General features: G+C 30.3%; 1 protein-coding gene across 1 annotated transcript; it reads left to right on the top strand.

The window, feature by feature from the left end:
- Positions 1-1,807: 1,807 nt before the first annotated feature.
- LOC107444244 (uncharacterized) lies at positions 1,808-18,294 on the top strand. Its single transcript, XM_087167881.1, has 7 exons — positions 1,808-1,912; positions 5,055-5,231; positions 8,646-8,837; positions 10,499-10,576; positions 10,659-10,784; positions 16,587-16,751; positions 18,034-18,294. Exons 1-7 carry the CDS (start codon positions 1,837-1,839, stop codon positions 18,105-18,107), a joined length of 888 nt encoding a protein of 295 aa, XP_087024007.1. The 5' UTR covers positions 1,808-1,836; the 3' UTR covers positions 18,108-18,294.
- The last annotated feature ends 2,068 nt before the right edge of the window (positions 18,295-20,362 follow it).

Raw genomic sequence — 20,362 nt, 5'->3', positions numbered from 1 at the left:
AATCGACGCACCAAGAACGCACTAAGACACGCAAAATCGACGCTCGATCAGGCTGGAATGATGCCGACTGGGGACGTATAGTCTTTAGCGACGAATCCCGCTTCCAGCTGTGTCCTGACGATCATCGAAGACGTGTTTGGAGACTCACGGGGCAGTGGGGGGGGGGATCCTGCCTTTACTATTGCACGCCACACCAGCCCTCAACTGGGCATTATGGTCTGGGGTGCCATTTCCTTTGACAGCCGGACCCCTTTGGTCGTCATTAGAGGTACACTTACTGCACAGCGGTACGTCGACGACATCCTAAGACCTGTTTTGCTACCGTTCCTTTTGCAGCACCCTGGGCTGGTTTTTCAGCAGGACATTGCCAGACCACATACGGCACGTGTTGCTATGAACTATCTGAAAGCTTGTCAAACTCTTCCTGGGCCTGCCAGATCACCAGATCTCTCTCCCATCGAGCATGTCTGGGATATGATGGGAAGGCGATTGCATCTGGCACGGAATGTTGATGTCCTCGTTCGACAATTGGATCGAATTCGGCAGGAAATACCGCAATAGACCATCCGGAATTTTTATCGGTCTATGCCACGACGTGTGGCAGCTTTTATCCAGGCTAGAGGCGAGTTAATACCTTATTGAACTTGTTACTGTACCTCTGCAATAAATTATTCAATTGCTCTGAAATTTTAATCATTTACTATTCTGTGCATTGTCTTCCTATCCACCAATTTTCGTTTCAATCGGACAACTCCTTCTTGGAGCGTCGATTTTTTTGTTATAGAGTGTATTTACAAAGAGAATACAAGAAAAAGCCTGAAAGGTCAATTACGTTTACGTCAAAGCTATATATTTGCAAAAACTCAAACTGATACTGCCAAAGACATCGGGACACCGGTGAGTGGGTACGTTTGAAAGATGAACCAACAGCCTGTCGAATATTTAATATTTAGAATAAAAGGTCTTTTCATTTTAAAGGTGTTTTGTTTTTCAGTCAAGAAATTCAGATATCAGAATTAAAATTTTCGATTACGTATCCTTAAACAAACAAAAAAGTCTTGGTTCCTTTTTTTTTTCTATTTTGCAGACGCAAGTAACTAAATGCAAAAACTATTTTACAAAAAAAAGTAGTACGCAATACAAAAAAATACTTATTTAAAAATTATGGTTAATCATTTATTATTTTGTAATTGGAGTACATTGAATAAATTCTCTATAAAAGCGAAGAATTAATTAAAATAAAAAACATTGCAAAGTTGTACTTTACTATGAGAAATTCTGCTAACAGAAACAAACTCTCCTTGAAAATACCGTTTAAACAAAAAGTGCCCATATTGATATTTAAATAATTTTACAAGCAATTGTAATTATATGCAAATATTATTCAACATAAAATAACAAATAGTAAATAAAAAAATACTCTTTTTAAAATTACTTTTTTACTATGAATAAATACTCAATGAAAGCAAAGTGTTATACAAAAAATACACAATACAATAAATTGAATTCTGTTTTCAGTTCATCTACTTGAATATTAATATTAAAAGAGCAATCAAATAGTTTGGATTATTTTTATACCTCTCTTCCTCAGAATACAAATAGGAATCCACGTTTCTGTGTAAAAAATAATGATTGTCACAGAGGAAACAGGAAAAACATCTTATTCGCTGATAAAAATTTATATCATCTCAGAACTTGATGTTTTTCGTTTGGGATGAGAAAAATACATCCACTTTAAGAAGATTCTGGAGACCATGTAATCTGACTTCATGTTTTTTTAAAGTTAGTAACAAGCTTCGTTTTCTAGGATCAACAAATCTGTTTACTGGGGAAAAAATGACGAAACAAAAGTATTTATTGTGTAGCTCAATCATTTATTTCGTTGGATTTGCTATGTCCTTGACAATAGATGGTGAGTATTTTTGTATTAATTTATTTCGAATACAAATTCATTATTTTGACAATATATTTTTTTCTCCCGGAAAAGCCATTGTCATCCTAACTTTTCCAGAAGGAATTTATCGATTGCATTATTTATTTATTGAATCAATTCATGGATTCATGATTTATTTAAAAATCATCAATAAACTATCAGTAACATTTAAATCAAGATAGCTCTTTAGTCCTAATCTTAGTTGCTTATTAAGAAACAAAATTGCACTTTTTGCATAAAATAAGTTTTTATGTTAATTCTTATTTTCTTTTCAAAATAACAATGACTAAAATTTCGTTCCTTACAATGAAGAAATGTATTTAAAAACAATCGTTCAAAATAATTATACGGCATTTCAAAAGTAAATAGTTCTCGGATTTCGTTGATTACGCTAGGGAGCAATTTTTTTGTTACATTTATAAAAATACTTTATCTTGCTTAATTCGAGTGTGGGATTTCAAATCTAAAACTAACTTTGATCTTAAGGCAACAAGATTTTCTAAATGACATTTTTAGATTTTTTTTTTTTTGCTTGAATGTACAAGCTTAAAAACGTTATCTATAACAAGGGGTCGCATACATATTGCGACAAACTTCTATGGGAGTTAGGGGACAATATAAGAATTAAAATTGCATTGGAATCTATGTCCAAAAATGTACGTAAATGCTTAGCACCCGAGGAAACAATTAAAAATAGCTAATCTACCCGACCGGTGTATGAGAACATTTCTGGCATGGATTCCTATTCAATTTTAACCCTGATATTGTACCTTAATTCCCCTAGACGTTGGTTAAAACATTTATACGACTCTCTGTTATATGTACCGTTTTTAAAATTATACATTTCATTGTGTTTTGTACACTGTGGTTTGAAATTGTACATTTCATCAAAAATAAATTAAAAATGCCATGTAAAAAAAAATGTAGCTTAGAGACAGAAACTGATTGCAGATTTCAAATGAGCTATACAAAAATTTCCAAGATCTGTTAAAAAATCAAATGCAACAGAAAATTTTAAAAAAATATATGTTTCCCAGTATTATCTCTAAGACCACTAGACTGATTTAATTGAAATATTGTATGAAAATAGATCAATATAATACAAACAAAATATCAATTCAGCATTTGTAATACATAAACATGATTGTGTGTAACATTTATTAACATTGAAAAATATATGCACTGGGCTCATATCCAACAGGTCGTGGGTTCGATCCCCGAATCATATCTCTGGGGGTACTGATCCAGGAGTCTCCTCGTCTTCTGGATTGGTTCAAAATTGCAAGGCTACGGAGTTGAACATTAGTAATCGTAAACCCAAAATTGGGTCGGCTGTTCAACGAAGGTTATAAAATAAAATATGGTCTCATTTGTTTCACTAGAAGAGTTGTCGAAAATTTCGACCGTCGCAAGTTAATTATACTTTTTACGTATTTAGCCATATCTCGAGAACTTTTTCATCAAATTTAAAGTTTTTTGTACGCAATTATAAAATTCATTTATTTAAAGATAATTCCACGAAAAAAGTAATTTTTAATAATTATTTATTACTTCGTTTAGTAACAGTCTAAAAAATTTTAAATTGTAATGCGTAAAATTTTTTCACTATTTTGCAATGCAAAATACAAAATTTGAACGTAATCGGTCGAATAGTTCCTGAGGAATCAAATTTTTAAAAAGTCGTATGTTTACATTTCGGTTTCTAAGGAACCATTTGACCGTTTTCGATTTATACATTATACATAATTTTATACATTACCGTATTAAATTACTTTTTTTTAAAAATAATGTAAAAATTTTCTATGTCTTGTAATTCAGAATCTAATAAATAAAAAAATTTAATCCTATGGGAATAATAGGCTTCCTCTCAGTGTACTTTCAATGATCCACTGTCTCAGCGCCGTTATTTCAAGTAAAAAAAAACTCAGTTAATTATTCATGCGACATAAAAAGTAGACATTTTTACTGAAATATTTTAAAATATGACAGTAGGGGCCGACTATTATTAAATAAAATAATGAAATGTAATAAATATTTTCTAAATGTTATATTTTGCATGGAATTATCTTTGGATAAGCAAATTTTTCTATTCGCTTAAAAAGTTCTCGAGATATGGTGAAATACGCATAAAGTAAAATTAGCGTTAAGAGCTCCAAATATTGGACCACTCTTTTGCTAAAACAATTGAGACCATACCAAAAAAAGGTATTTTTATTCAGGGAGAGTAAGTTTTCGTGTCTTATTTCGTAATTTATATCATCTGCAGATATTAATTAGCATATTTGAGGTCACCTTCTCAAAACTTTATGATTGAGCCCTGGAACGTGAAGATCCGATTATTAGATCAAAAGTTATTCAGGGGGGTTTATTTTTTACTTTACGCAACATGCAAATAAAAGTACTTCACTTCATTTTCACTTTTTCTTGTAACAAAACTAGGATAATTGAATTCTGAATTATTAAATTAACCAAGACTTGAGGTATACACTGAAGAGCCATTACATTATGACCACCCTCCATCTATAACAATGGGCTCGCCCAGGTTTTCATGGTTTCTCTCCCAGGAACAGTGTTTTCATGGGGCACATTGGGACCCATAATCCTCATAGAACAATCCCTGACGTCTGTAAGCTACTTGAACATAGTTGCAGACCGGGTTCACCCATTCATGGCAACAGTTTTTCCTGCGGGGGATGATGTTTACCAACAGGATAATGCACCATGTCATAAGGGTCGAATCGTCGAGGAACATTCCAGTGACTTTCAAGTCATGTCTTGGCCCCCAAATTCACCTGACCTTAATCCAATGGAGCATTTGTGGTCCTACTTAGAAAACCAAATTCGTGCTGCCACGCTACCCCCTCGCAATGTGAGGGAATTGCAGGACCAGTTGGTGAGCGCTTGGTACCAGATACTTCAGACTACCTATCAGCATCTTGTGCCACGGCGGGTGATAGCAGTTTTGAGAACTAAAGGTGGTCCTACATGTTATTAGCAGGGTGGTCATAATGTAATAGCTCTTCGGTGAAATTAAATTAGCAAGATAATTCTGAGATAATTAAGTTAACAAAGAAGGATTTTGAATCAATGAATTGAAAGAATGAAATAATATTTATTTCAGTACCAGAATGTTATCCGCCAGACTATCCACTATGGGGTGGTTATGGTCCCAGACAAGAAGTTTACAATGTGGGAGACATGATCTACTATTATTGTGATAGTGATGCCCATATAAGTGGGAATTTTTACCGAAGATGCCAAGAAAACGGAGACTGGTTTGGAGACACGCCAGTTTGCGGTATATATTTTATTTAAGAGTATCCTTTTTATAATGCCGACTTTCAGCAAATTGTCGAAAACTTAAAAATATAACATTAAAAAAAATTAATAATTTTATCTTCTCTTGCATAGTCCCAAATCACATTTGAACGATTTAAGATAATCATTAATTCATCATAATCATTATCATTCATCATAACCATCATTCATCATAACCATTAATTCATCATAATCATAATCATTAATATATTTTGCTTTGGCTTTATTGATACAATATCAGAAAGCACTCTGTTTTGCGGATATAATCGTGTGGGCTGAAGAAAAGATTATATCTTTTTTTCCGGTTTTTTAATTAACATTTCACTCTTTTTTTTTTTTTTTTTTTTTTAAATAAAATATTGTTTGTTGTTTTTTTTTTTTTTTTACTTATTATTTCCCACCCCCTTTTTTTCATATGTCTATAATTTTTCTTTGTTTTATTCTTCATTTTGAACTTATCTAATGAGTGCTGTTTACTTGCAGCTTAAGCAGCGCAATAAATGTTACTTATTGTTTTTCTTTACTTTCTTAGTGTTTTCTTGTATTTATTTATTTATTATATATATATATATATATATATATATATATATATATATATATATATATATATATATATATATATATATATATATATATATATATATATATATATATATATATATATATATATATATATATATATATATATATATATATATATATATATATATATATATATATATATATATATATATATATATATATACAGGGTGATTCTAAAAAGATGGGAAAAATTTTAGGAAGTGATAGTACACACCCAGACAAACAATTTTTATCAAAGAATGCACGGTCGAAAACGCAAAGGTGCTGGCGCATTTGGAAAGTTTTTTCATGCAAACGAGAAAGCTCCATTTCTATTGCGAGTTACTGCGCTACGTTATTTGTCGCCAGGCCTTCGGCTGCTGCAGGGAAAGTTCGCCTATCTTTTCTTCACCGTTGTACCAGCATAGCCGCTGCCGGCCACTGTTTTGAACACTTATTGTAATCATATGCCATTAAATTTGCTTTTATAACTTAACTTCATCCTTCTTTGTGTGTTTTTGCCTCATGTAAGAACAAAAATTTTGACGCCCTCTAGCGGTTTTGGGTTTTGTTTTCGACCATGCATTTTTTGATAAAAATTGTTTGTCTGGGTGTGTACTATCACTTCCTAAAATTTTTCCCATCTTTTTAGAATCACCCTGTATATATATATACATATATATATATATATATATATATATATATATATATATATATATATATATATACATATATACTTTCACTACAGAAACTTGATTTCTTTCTTTACTTTAATCAAAAGCAAATACCATTTTTAAAAAAAAGCACTACACACTGGGGAATTGAAATTTCATTCCAGTTTTCTTTTAAAAGAGTAAAATAAAGAAATTTCGAACAGATTGAATTTTTTGCTTAGCTGGTTAAGAAGATTTGCCCTTAGAAACTATTATTTTCGATACGAATTCCTCAAATAAACATCACCAGTTTTCCTATGCCAGTGAACAATTTTTTGTTTGTTTATAGAAACGATTTGGTATTTTAATTAAAAAACGTTTTCTTCGCTAAAGTTGAATTTCTGGACATACATAATTTAAACGTGTGTTTTTATTTTAGTAAATGTCAGCATTTACTAAGCGTAGGAATAAATTTCGTTATGGCGATAAACAACGGCCAAATTTCGTTGAAATTCTAACAAAAATTGTCAAGAATATCGATTACAGATGTATGATTTTTAACCAAATTAAATTAATTAATTAATTTTCTCTCTCTTCTTTTCGCTTAAAATTTGTATTCAATTCTATAGACACTTTCGGAAGACAGTATTTGCGTTGAAATAACAAATTTGCAGCATAGGAGCCATTATTTCCTGCATTATTGAACCATTATTAACTAATCACCTACTTTACGACAAATGTCACCCAACAGGAAACCATAAATAACGATCGAATTTAAAACATAACAGCCGGATTTTATCCGTAAATAGTTACTCGCTGGCGCTAATAGTAGACAATATTGATCAGGTAAAACTATGCTTTTTGACCTAATTACACAGGAAAAATAATAATTACTAGGAGGCTTCGCCCCCTGCTCGCTGGTGCTCTCCAACCCCCGGAACTGCTTTCGCAGTTCATTTCGGATTGCTTCGCAATCCGATGCTCGCTTTACTCGCTCATTGAATACGTTCTTAACGTCTAGCTTTTGTATACTTTTTTGAACACTGAAGTTCCGAAAACTTTTCACTGTAGAAAATTCTAAACCTTGCATTCAATATTAATTTAAAATTGCAAACAGTTCACATATTTTTCTTAATCACACTATTCTAAATTTCAGTTGTTGAGAAAAGTAACTGTTGTAAGTTTTGTTTTAAAGTCTTTCCCACAAAAGGGCTAAAGCCATGTGTTGTAAAACAATATGAAATAGTAGTCTGCCACTGAAAGCCGGATGTAAAGATAATATAACAAAACGTGGAATAGTAAAGCGCTCAATTCAAAATAAAATAGCAATAGCATAACACTTCTCATTTCTGCCAATGAAAAGGAACTATTTCAGTACTCATAACCAACCAACCGTTTTTTTCTCGGTGTTAATTGGAGATAGATAGACATATGATGCTCACTACGTGCTCTTGAGCGCCAAAGCCTATCAATTAAAACGTATTAGCGTTTTATATAACATGGATTAGCCATATGATGCTCACTACGTGCTCTTGCGCGCCGAATCCAATCAATTAAAAATGAAAACTGTTGCCAGCGCGAGAAAAGAAATATCATCGGTTTTATTGATACATACATACGTACGTATTAGCGTTTTATATAATATAGATTTTTAAAAAAAGACCTACTTTATAAAATCAAATATTCATTTCCTGCAAAATTATTGACCTAATTCAGAATATTTTCTTGATATTTAAAAAGAAATATTCATTACTTTATTAATTAACACCATTATTAGCTCTTTAACATAAAATTAAACAGTTATACACACATTTTTATAAACACAGAATTTATAATTCCGTTTATTTATAATTCCTTTGAGCACAGAATTTCAGGCATACGGCCAATTCTTTCCAGCGGGTTGAACATAAAACTCGCATTTCCATAAGAAAATGGTTCTAAAAATCAAATTCATTTTAGGTAATGAGTAGAATGGGATTTCTTTTCATAAATCAAACCCAGTCCCAAAAGAGGTACGAAGAAAAACGCCTAGTTAAGTGCTAAACAAGAAAAAAAACCACAGAAACTATATTTTCTTACTCAAATTTTTCAGGCCGAATATCATATTTTTTAGTAAATATTACTCACATTTGGAAAAAAAAAGATTTTAATAAATGAAATGATCTTTTCATAAAATTCAGATTTTCCTACGGATATATCATTTGTGAATCAGACGAGTACTGCAGAACCGAAAGAAGAACACGAGGCTCATTTTGCAAAGGATGATGATAGAAATACTTGCTCATCTACAACTGATGGTTATGACAGTTATTGGATAGGAATGTTTAAGGATCCAGGAGAATTGATAAGAATCATGATATTTATGCCGCAAGGTAGATGCGCTACTTTTATTATAATTTTTCTTTCTTTTGACAGAAAACAAATTTAGCTTGTGCTGATTTCCCAATTTTACTTTGTTTACTGAGTATTTTATCTGTTCTTGTCACAGAACGCTATTTTAAATCTCTTATAACTCCAGAACCGTTGTCGTTAAGGTCTCAAAATTCGGATATTGACTAAGACGAGTCACTTTAGCCTCCTATCCGAGAAATTCGAACATTCGAGAGATATGTTTGAAAAAAAGAATTTTTTTTTCGCATTAAAATTTAACATTTGCCATTGTTATGGATAAAATTATAGACGATTCTGCTTATGATTTTTTCTCGCGTTCTTAAATGTTTAATTACATTTTACAAGTTCATTCATCAACGTAAATGGCGTATGGATCGGTGCTACATCACCGAATTAGTATTTCTTAAATTATCTGAAACCACGTGTTTATTTTTTTGCTTATAGTAGTGGTTTTAGAAGGCTGGAAAAAAATAGGGTGAAATTTTTTTCAAATAATTAATGAATCCTAAGACGAAAAAGTATGAAATTAAATAAACTTAAAATTTTATAAATAATCACTATTTCTATGGGTCTACACAAAACAATTAATGACATATTTCATGTAACGTATAAAAATCGAGTTCATGTAGCCTCGACTAATTTTAAAAGGTTTTATGTTTATTTTGTATAAAATCTCTCTTAAAATTTGTTGCAAAACTTTCCTGTAAAATGTTTAAAGAAAGCAAAGTAAAATTCTGTGGTTTAATGAATAATAAATAATAATGAATCCAAATAAACTACCGACTTTTCCTTTGATCATTTTAAATTTTTTTACAAGAATGTCTTGCATTTTAAAACAAACTATATATTATTTGAAAAATTAGTCGAAGTTATATGAACTCGACTCTTATAAATCACACTCAAAATTTAACTTCATATTTTTTTCGTGCGAAACTGTAGAAAATTTGCTCTGTTTTTAATGTTTTAAAAATTATTTTATTTTGTCATTTTTAAAAAATTCCGAACTTTTTGAAGTGAGCAGTGGTTATTTTTATATATAAAGCGAAAACCTAGTGAATAAACACTAAAAAATTTAACAACGTTCATACTTTTTGATTAATTTCCAGCTCAACTTGTATTGTATCATTTACAACTAATGCAATTAAATATTTAACAATTCCATTTTTCTTTTCGTTTTGTGTTTTTTAGTACAATATTTAAAAAAAAGTTGTTTATCGGGCAGCATAATTTTTTATTTAGTCTTAATTGTTGATTTTTTTTATTAAATCTTATTTAGCAGATATTATTTTTATTCAAACTTTTAAATAAACTCATGTTTCTCGTAGCGTATGCTATTTTGACAACTTTACAGTTCAGAGCGATATTTAACAATATTATTTTCAAAATGTCCAAAGTTTTTAAACATTAAACGTGTGCTACATTTTGTTAAAAAAAACTATATAGTTCTAAACCGTTTAAAAATTAATTTGAAGCAATCTTTAGTGCAAAACAAAAATGGACGCAATGTCAATAGTTTTAAATAAACTCTTAAATTAAATTCTCTCTATTTGTATAAAGTATACAGTTAAGTATATAGTAAGTCTATGGTTAAGTTCTCTCTATATACCTCTCAAGTGCTCTTTTTACGTTTGATTAATTTTAGGAGAAGTTGCTTATGAGGTTCTACTTTTAAGGAAAAATGGATCAGAAATTAGCTGTGGAATTCAAACGGATAGTATTAGTAAAGAGATTTTTTTTCATGATCTCATACACAATTTTATTTTCAAAATTGGAGTATTAATCTTTTTTTCTTTAATTTTTAGCTCGTTTAGGATGGGCATATCATGTGTGTCCCTGTCGTAACAACAGAGACGCCATAGGTGTAAAAATAAAATCGCTATCTTCAAAGCCTCTTCAAATATGTGAAATTAAAGCCTTTGTTTTGACTTGTAAGTATATTTAAACTCAAATTTTTCTTATGCTGTAAGATATTTTGGGGCATGTTCAATTGTAACATCGTTCGTTTACTTAATAGGGAGTTAAGTCAAATCATCATATGATCTTACTTCTTAAATTTAATAACCGGCTGTTGTTCGATCTTTGACTTCGCTAAGAGCAGCCCATTGCATCTAATATTCGTGCTCGTAAAATCTGTGGAATCAAAAGTATTGTGGTCGAGTACAGATGCACATGGATCAGGGGAAAGTTTCCTTCTCCTTCAGTTATCACGTATGAGTTGTGCTTCCATCTATCTGTGGAGTTCTGAGATATGACGCACTTCACCCTTACGGTGCTTTCTTGTCAAACGAAAGACGCACCTTTCTGACTTAATTCGTGAAAAACCAATGGATGGAGAGCTTGGTACGCCCAAGTGTCATTAGAAACAACAACAAAGTTGATGACACAATTCTATGGTTCGAGTTAACGGGAACATGATTCTATTTAACCTTGTAAAGTTGCAGCAAAACTCCCCCGTATTGTGGTTTAAGCAAGAACGACGCAATCGGGGGGGAGGGGGTCTGAGAAGTTCATATCCCTCAATATTTGGGTAGTCAGAACCCAATATTTTGAGAAAAAATATTTCTGTTTCATTTTTCATGAAAAATAAAATATGATTTTCTTAAATAAAAAAATGTTATAATATAAAAATACTTATTATATAAAAACGTAAAAATATTTATAGGAAAAAAATACACCTGGAAGAAGAAAAAAATTAATTGCATGGAAAAATAACAAAATAAGCGTTTAGAAAGCAAAATATAATTGACACTGCCACTTTAACCTTTTTTCCAAATAAGCATTAAACGGAATCAGATTCATCAAATCATATAAGGGGTAACAGCAATATGGAAAATATAGTTTAGTTAGGAGAGCAGACGAAAGTTTGGGTCTCTCAATAATAATTTTATTTCTTGGGTATTTTCCCGTGTTTTGAAATGATAAAAAAATGTTTGTATTAAGTTCCTTTATGCGAAGATAACTCCACAAACAAAATAATTTTTAATAGTTACTTGTTGCATTATATTATTTAATTCGATGACAATCGAAAAATTTAGAAATGTATAACATTCCCTTTTTTACATAATCTTAAAGTAGTAATTATAAAATATAAAATTTTAATGAAATCGGTCGAATAGTTCACAAGAATTGAAATTTTTAATATGAGACATTTTTTTCAAAAAATACACCCCACCCCGGAGGTTTAATCAGCATATCTAGAATATTATATACGAATAAATAGTATGTTCATTTACATTTATACTTAGTTTGTAACTGTTTATCTAGATACAAAAGTAATATTTAATAATTCTAAAAATATGTTTAAAAAGTAATAATTACGGGACAAAGTATATCAAGATGCTTAAATTTTTTGTAACTATGTATTAAATGCTTGTGTTAGGAAATAATTCTGTTTTCGAAGCATATATTTTATGTTATGTTTTTGGCATGCATCAAGAAAAAGATATTCTTATCAACATATGAGTCTTTCGACATTTATACATTTTAATGGCGCTGCATTATGCTCGCCAATTTCAGAATCGCTTACGCAGCTCTTTTTAAATTTCAGTGGTGTACGAATTACAGTAAAAAAGCCATAAAATCAAGTTATGGAAGTTTATTTATTTCTGATGTTTGCTAAAAAATTTAAAACTTATGAATTGGAAATTCTTAATTTCAAATTTAGCTAATATTAGCTAACAAGGGTTGAATTTTATATTGAATTAATTAATCTAATTAATTAATCTGAATTTTATATTGAATTAATTAATCTCTAATTTGTAAATCTTTAAAAATTTAGCTGTTAATATTAATAGCGAAAGGTGCAAGGAATGGCTAAGAATTTATTTCAGCAGATAATTTTAATTCAAAAATTAGAAATTAGAAATAAGATTAATTAGAAAAAAAATTGCTGAAGTTTACTCTCTCTCTCTCTTCAGAAAATTTTAAAAAAACATTCTGAGAAGAAAATTTTCAAACTCTAATAACTTAGGAAAATATTACTACGTCTTCCTTTAACTAATAATCCAATATATTCTTTTTCTTTTCCTTTTTCTTGAAAAGTAGACCATCTAGACATGTTATTTTGCAAGAAAAAGTAAATATTAGGAAAGCGAATAAAGGAATTAAAAATAAAATGAAGACATGGAAATTTGTTTTATTTATTAATAATTTTTCTTCATCTCTTTCCATGCATTCACGGTAATTTCACATTTTTAATGGGTTCTATGTATTTGCAGCTTATGCACAGTAACTAAAACTTATCATTCCTCTTCTTAATTTTCTTCGTTAATCTCTCTTTTCTTTTATTCTTTTTTTTTGTTTGTCTTTATTGTGTTATATACAAGAGCTGAACAAAATGATGGAAACAATTCTATACAACTACACTTTTTAATATTTCTGAAGAATTACTTAAAGAATTAATTTAAAATTTCAGAGGTGTTTAGGTCATGAAATTTCTCATACTTATCAATGAATTTTAAAGGTTTTTAAAGGGCTTAAGGGACCGAAAATAAGTTACAAAAGGAAAATAGTGTTTTTGAACACTCTATGCCAAAAATTGCGGCAATAAATTTTTAACTTGTAACAATTACTTCAGTTATTATATGTAATAATTGCACAAAATTTCGCAAGCCTGGCTTAAATGTTTTTGGAGATATGGACATTTTTATAAAATAAAATAAAAAAAATTTGACTCAAGTTTTGTTGCTATTAGAGCAATTTAAAATTAGTTGCAGAAGTTTTGATTTAAAATTTTTCACCGTTATTTTTTAAATGATAGACTTTAATAGATTTAGCTTTAATTGAACAAATAGTGTTGACTCATTCTAATGCTTCTGAAATTATATTGATGTATTTTATTTGCAGATCCAAATTGTATTAATCCTCAACTGCTATTGAATAAAGTCGGAAACAGCTGATTAACAGCTGAAATTTCTCAAATCGATACTATGTCATTCACTTGTTCTAAATGCTATTGATGAGCGTTAAATACATTTTTTTGCTGATCGTATCTTCAAGTGGGTTTAGAATATGATCGGCCTTAATCGATTAACTACTTCAATTGGGTAAATGCCATTTGTTCAATCCAATTCCCCTTACATCGTGCAGATACATTCAGCTCCCACGTGCGTCGAGCATCACCCTTACATAGAATATGATCGGCTTTAATCGATTAACTACTTCAATTGGGTAAATGCCATTTGTTCAATCCAATTCCCCTTACATCGTGCTGATACATTCAGCTCCCACGTGCGTCGAGCATCACCCTTACATAGAATATGATCGGCTTTAATCGATTAACTACTTCAATTGGGTAAATGCCATTTGTTCAATCCAATTCCCCTTACATCGTGCAGATACATTCAGCTCCCACGTGCATCGAGCATCACCCTTACATCGAATATGATCGGCTTTAATCGATTAACTTCTTCAATTGAGTAAATGCCATTTGTTCAATCCAATTCCCCTTACATCGTGCAGATACATTCAGCTCCCACGTGCGTCGAGCATCACCCTTACATCGAATATGATCGGCTTTAATCGATTAACTTCTTCAATTGAGTAAATACCATTCGTTTAATCCAAGTCCACTCATATAGTGTAGATGCAGTTTCATTGACAGCTCCCACGTGTGTCCATCTTCATCTGTAAATAGAATAGGGTCTGCCTTATTTGTTTAAGGGGAGTCGGCGAGGCATATATCAATAGCACTGAATCTCACCGTTTTCAATGTACCTTTTTTATGAAACTACCCAAGATATCGCTTTGAAATCTTTCCAGGATATTTGAGATTGTATCAGTTGTATGCTGTGAAATTTTTCTAGCGTCAAGAGGAACACTTTTTGAGTTATGAAAGATTTTTTTTCTCAAAATTGGTTGAACCTTTCTTAAAAGTTAAAAATTTTCAGTTCATAATTTGTAAAAAAAAAAATCTGCTGAAGATATTTATTAAGAGTTATCACAACGTAAATATGTATATGTAAATATTTTTTGAAAAAATAAAACTGAAGCAATATCTTGTTTAGATGCTGAGAAAAGATGCATCGAAAAAGGTCAGTTTCAGCATTATTTGTATATGACCCACCGACTCCCCTTCACTGTTCCATTTAAAAAAATACCGTTCGTTTAATACAATGCAATTTCTTTAATCCTATTCCATTTATTTAGAACAGATACATTTTCATTGACAGCTCTCACCGACGCTTGTTTAATACAATACGATTTCATTAATCCAATTCCTCTTATTTAGAGCAGATACATTTTCATTGACAGCTCCCACTAACGTTTGCTTAATACAATACAATTTCTTTCATCCAGTTCCACTTATTTAGAGCAGATATATTTTCATTGACAACTCCCACCAACGTTTGTTTAATACAATACAATTTCTTTAATCCTATTCCATTTATTTAGAACAGATACATTTTCATTGACAGCTCCCACCAACGTTTGTTTAATACAATACAATTTCTTTAATCCAATTCCACTTATTTAGAGCAGATACATTTTCATTGACAGTTCCCACTAACGTTTGCTTAATACAATACAATTTCTTTAATCCAATTCCACTTATTTAGAGCAGATACATTTTCATTGACAGTTCCCACTAACGTTTGCTTAATACAATACAATTTCTTTAATCCTATTCCATTTATTTAGAACAGATACATTTTCATTGACGGCTCCCACCAACGTTTGTTTAATACAATATACAATTTCTTTAATCCTATTCCATTTATTTAGAACAGATACATTTTCATTGACAGCTCCCACCAACGTTTGTTTAATACAATACAATTTCTTTAATCCAATTCCACTTATTTAGAGCAGATACATTTTCATTGACAGTTCCCACTAACGTTTGTTTAATACAATACAATTTCTTTAATCCTATTCCATTTATTTAGAACAGATACATTTTCATTGACGGCTCCCACCAACGTTTGTTTAATACAATACAATTTCTTTAATCCTATTCCATTTATTTAGAACAGATACATTTTCATTGACAGCTCCCACCAACGTTTGTTTAATACAATACAATTTCTTTAATCCAATTCCACTTATTTAGAGCAGATACATTTTCATTGACAGTTCCCACTAACGTTTGCTTAATACAATACAATTTCTTTAATCCTATTCCATTTATTTAGAACAGATACATTTTCATTGACGGCTCCCACCAACGTTTGTTTAATACAATACAATTTCTTTAATCCTATTCCATTTATTTAGAACAGATACATTTTCATTGACAGCTCCCACCAACGTTTGTTTAATACAATACAATTTCTTTAATCCAATTCCACTTATTTATAGCAGATACATTTTCATTGAGAGTTCCCACTAACGTTTGTTTAATACAATACAATTTCTTTAATCCTATTCCATTTATTTAGAACAGATACATTTTCATTGACAGCTCCCACCAACGTTTGTTTAATACAATACAATTTCTTTAATCCTATTCCATTTATTTAGAACAGATACATTTTCATTGACAGCTCCCACCAACGTTTGTTTAATACAATACAATTTCTTTAATCCAATTCCACTTATTTAGAGTAGATACATTTTCATTGACAGTTCCCACTAACGTTTGCTTAATACAATACAATTTCTTTAATCCTATTCCATTTATTTAGAACAGATACATTTTCATTGACAGCTCCCACCAACGTTTGTTTAATACAATACAATTTCTTTAATCCAATTCCACTTATTTAGAGCAGATATATTTTCATTAACAGCTCCCATCTGTGTCGATCCTCACCTGTATATAGAATATGGACGACTCCAACTGACTCGTAAGACTGCTACATTGTTCTGTGACTCAGGTCACACACCTAGTGCTGCAAGTCGAGTCGAATGCGTACGAGATGGTATGTGGAACATCAAAAGTCTTTACTGTTTAGGTAAGATAGAGTTAAACTTGGCTTTGTGGAAAAACATTGACTGCACATCATGTTTCATTTTATAGAGCTAAACAGATTAAAATTTAACTGGTATTACACTTTTAAATAATTAAAAAAAACATTTAATGATTATTTTTGTAATAATAATTAGTAAGATTTTTACTTAACATTACTAACAAAAGTAATAGCCAAAAGCAAAAGCAACAAAAGTCTAGACCAGTGGTTACCAACTGGCGGCCCGTGAAGCCTTTTTCTGTGGCTCATGAACTAAAATATACAAGTTGTCATTTTTTAGGGGACAATTTTTGTAAAAAATCTATATGGGTTTTAAATACTTTTCAGTTTTATATCTAAACAATTTGATATCTGTTGCACATTAATTGTTTAATACATCGGTGCACATTAAAGTTATTGTAGCCAGAACTTTTTAATATGCAATTAAATATTTTTAAAAATCTACTTCTTATTTTAATTTGTAATGCAATACTTTTGCTTTGTACAACTTGATAAAAATCTGACAGTAATATTTAATGTTCTTTCAAACATAAAAGAGTCCTACATAAAATTTTTATCGAGTTGCAACCCGCCATTTGACTGGTGTTTTAATGGCGGCCCCCGGCCTCATGTAAGTTGGAAACCCCCGGTCTAGACTCATGAACTCTACTATTTTTGTCTTTTTTTTTAACTCTTGAAGAGCATCGAATAACGAACGTTAAATTATAAAGCAAATAACAAGTACCAAAACAAGTAAAAAAATATACTTTCTCTTGAATAACATAAAATCGATTGTTCATAATTTTGACCAAAGTTAGAAAATATGGTTCTAATAATTTAGTAAGGAGACACTCAAGAAGATTCGGCTCCTTAATGGTATTTTGCTATTAGCGTGAATCCAAATTGTTTTGTAACCTTTTATAGTTTTACCCTAAAATAGTTTCATACAAAATGTTTTTTGATAATTATTTTTAATATTATCATATGAAAAATGGAAACTATTTGAAGTTGTAGGACATAATAATTTTTTCGCTTCCACAGAGTACACAGTTTTTCAATGACAAAACCCATTTTAATAAAATTGGTTAAATAGTTTAAGCCCCAAGAACTTAATGAGCGATTCATTACATTTTTATTATTCTTTCATTTTATAAAAAATTTTCATTTTTTCGTGTCTATTGTTTCTTTTCAGAAATTTTCCTAGTTTGATTTTAATGCATGATTATTGTTTTATGATTTTTGTCGTTATCTTTTTTTATATTTAATGAAGCAAAATTTCATTTTTCAGAGAACCAATGGGATGCAAGAGAACCAGGTAGCTTAATCGAGAAAGAGCGAAAATCATTTCATAACGATCCTTAAAATGCCCTGTAATATTGATTTAACGTACTTGCTCACTCTCAGAAATAAAACTCTCATTTTGACGGTTCAGTAATAGGTCAATTTTTTTAAATGGAACTTTTGTTTTCAACGTGAAACAATGATAACTGCGAAACAAATATAAGGATTGGGGAGTGAAACTAACAAGAATAAATAAAATTGAAAGCTTGAGTGCCTGTTTTACTGCCTGTTCTTCATATACTGTTAGAATTTTTATTCTTCAATTTTGATAAAAAATAACCGGTGGACGTCTGTCGATCCACTTTACCGTAAAATTTACTATAAAGAACATTTTTTACGTTTATGGATTTGAAACCGTTTACAACTAGTACGGTTAAAAAACCGTGAATACAAAACTATACGGTTTCTTAACTATTTACTGCTAACATGGTTTAAAAACTGTGAAAAAGAAATTTAACTGGGCATTGGCAATAGTTCAGAAGCTTTACGGTGCTACCTTCTATACCTGAATGAGAGTATCGTATACTAATATCCCAGGGGAGTATCGTATTCACATATTGGGGACAGCAGGACTGTGGAAACTCTTGTTGAAGGGAATGGAGGAAATAAGGAAGATTGAACGGAATGGTGTCAACATCAGAGCACAAACCTCTGTTTTGTCAGTCATGAGATGTACAGATTACCCCTTTCGGCTATAATATGTACCCATGTGCACGAACTAAGTGATGGCTTCATTAGATGGTCCCAGTTGTTTCGATTAAATTCTGGTTGTTTAATCGTATTAGGTGAAAGCGGTTAATAATCTTATTCATGGTTATTTGACTGCTTACTTTGAGTATGGTAAAATAACAATTAACTAAATTGTTACTTAACCATTTTTTCTGAAAAATTTCGAACAGTGTACAAATAAAAAAAAATTTTCAAGTGTATTACATGACTTTTTCTAATAATAATACTGTTCTATAGGGTGTTTTATTATGACCTCTCTTAATACAAAAAAAGTGTATACTATAGGTTTTGTAAAATGATATATTTACTGAGCCAAAACACATCGAAATCTAATAAGTTACTATTGAGGAAAACGGGATTTAAAGCATGAAAACCTGCTTGATCGTGAAGAAAGTAGAGAAGAGTTAACGCTCTGACACAGAATTTTTATCAAACATATTTGTTATACTTTTACATTGTTTTCTTTAAATTTAGGTCAAAATAAGTGAAAAATATTATATTTAGGGTTTTAATAGCCTGTATAGGGTATGAAATATAGCATGAAACACTGGTGTCTTTTTCCGTGTGAAACGTTCCGAAAACGGTTCTCTTACAAACAATAACTTTTCAAATGTGCTCTTATATACAATTATTTGGATTTAAGAGAAACATTTATTCATCATTGAAATTTCTTTAATTAACAAAAATAGTTATTTATAAATAGTTGAATACGAATGAAAAAAATTAATTTTAACTGTTTTTTTGGATTTCATATTTAAAAACAAATATTATCCCGACAATCTAATATTTTTTTTAGTGACTACTAGACTGGATTATTTTTATGATTAAAAAATACCAAAATATATTTATGCTTGTAATTATAGCGTCAGAAAGAAAAATATAAATACGAACACTATCTCATCTGCGTCAAAGAGTTAAGAGATGATTATTAGAAACACTTGCAATTTTTCTTTGACACTCAAACAAAATTGTATGTTTTAAGTCTCGTCTTCCTCAGTAGTAGTTCAATAGATTTCTATAATATTTTAATTTTTCAATCTCTTAAATACTTATTTTTGACTCCAAAGGTGCATACTTTCTGTACTTCGTAGTTGGCAAAAATTCTAAAAATAAATATTTAAAGTGTCGTTTACGAAACACCCTATATATTCATAATTATATGCAACTCAGTTCTGAAACCTTTTGTTTTCAGAATTATTATGAGAATAATAGAAGAACATTTGTGATCTACATAACTAAGCAACAATAATGTATGATTAATGAACGATGATAAACAATAAATAATGGTTTGATTTTGCAAAACTGCATTTGAAAAGAGTACAATTTTCTTTTAGGATTGAACAACTAATAATATAAATGTCTTAAACTGAAACAGCTTTTTTTAATTTAAAAAACAAAAGTATAGACGCTCTAATTTATCTGAATCCTGTTTCAGACATAATATCCTCAGGAAAAAAAACTTTTTTGTATGATATTTACTATTGAGCAAATCTTTCCATTATATATGCAGATAGTTATACTTTTTTTCGAATTTAAACTTTTTAACT

Source organism: Parasteatoda tepidariorum, chromosome 1 (genome assembly GCF_982258835.1).
Source record: "Parasteatoda tepidariorum strain Cologne lab strain chromosome 1, Ptep-v5.0, whole genome shotgun sequence".
Classification (NCBI taxonomy): Eukaryota; Metazoa; Arthropoda; class Arachnida; order Araneae; family Theridiidae; genus Parasteatoda; species Parasteatoda tepidariorum.
The sequence above is the reverse complement of the archived record's forward strand: the minus strand, read 5'-3'. Positions and strand labels throughout refer to the sequence as shown.

Excerpts from the sequence above, each read along its gene's own strand:
- LOC107444244 (XM_087167881.1), top strand. The coding sequence starts at position 1,837 with ATGACGAAACAAAAGTATTTATTGTGTAGCTCAATCATTTATTTCGTT. Across the intron at positions 10,577-10,658 it reads AATTCAAACGGATAGTATTA|CTCGTTTAGGATGGGCATAT; the intron begins GTAAAGAGATTT and ends TTTAATTTTTAG. Across the intron at positions 16,752-18,033 it reads CAAAAGTCTTTACTGTTTAG|AGAACCAATGGGATGCAAGA; the intron begins GTAAGATAGAGT and ends TTCATTTTTCAG.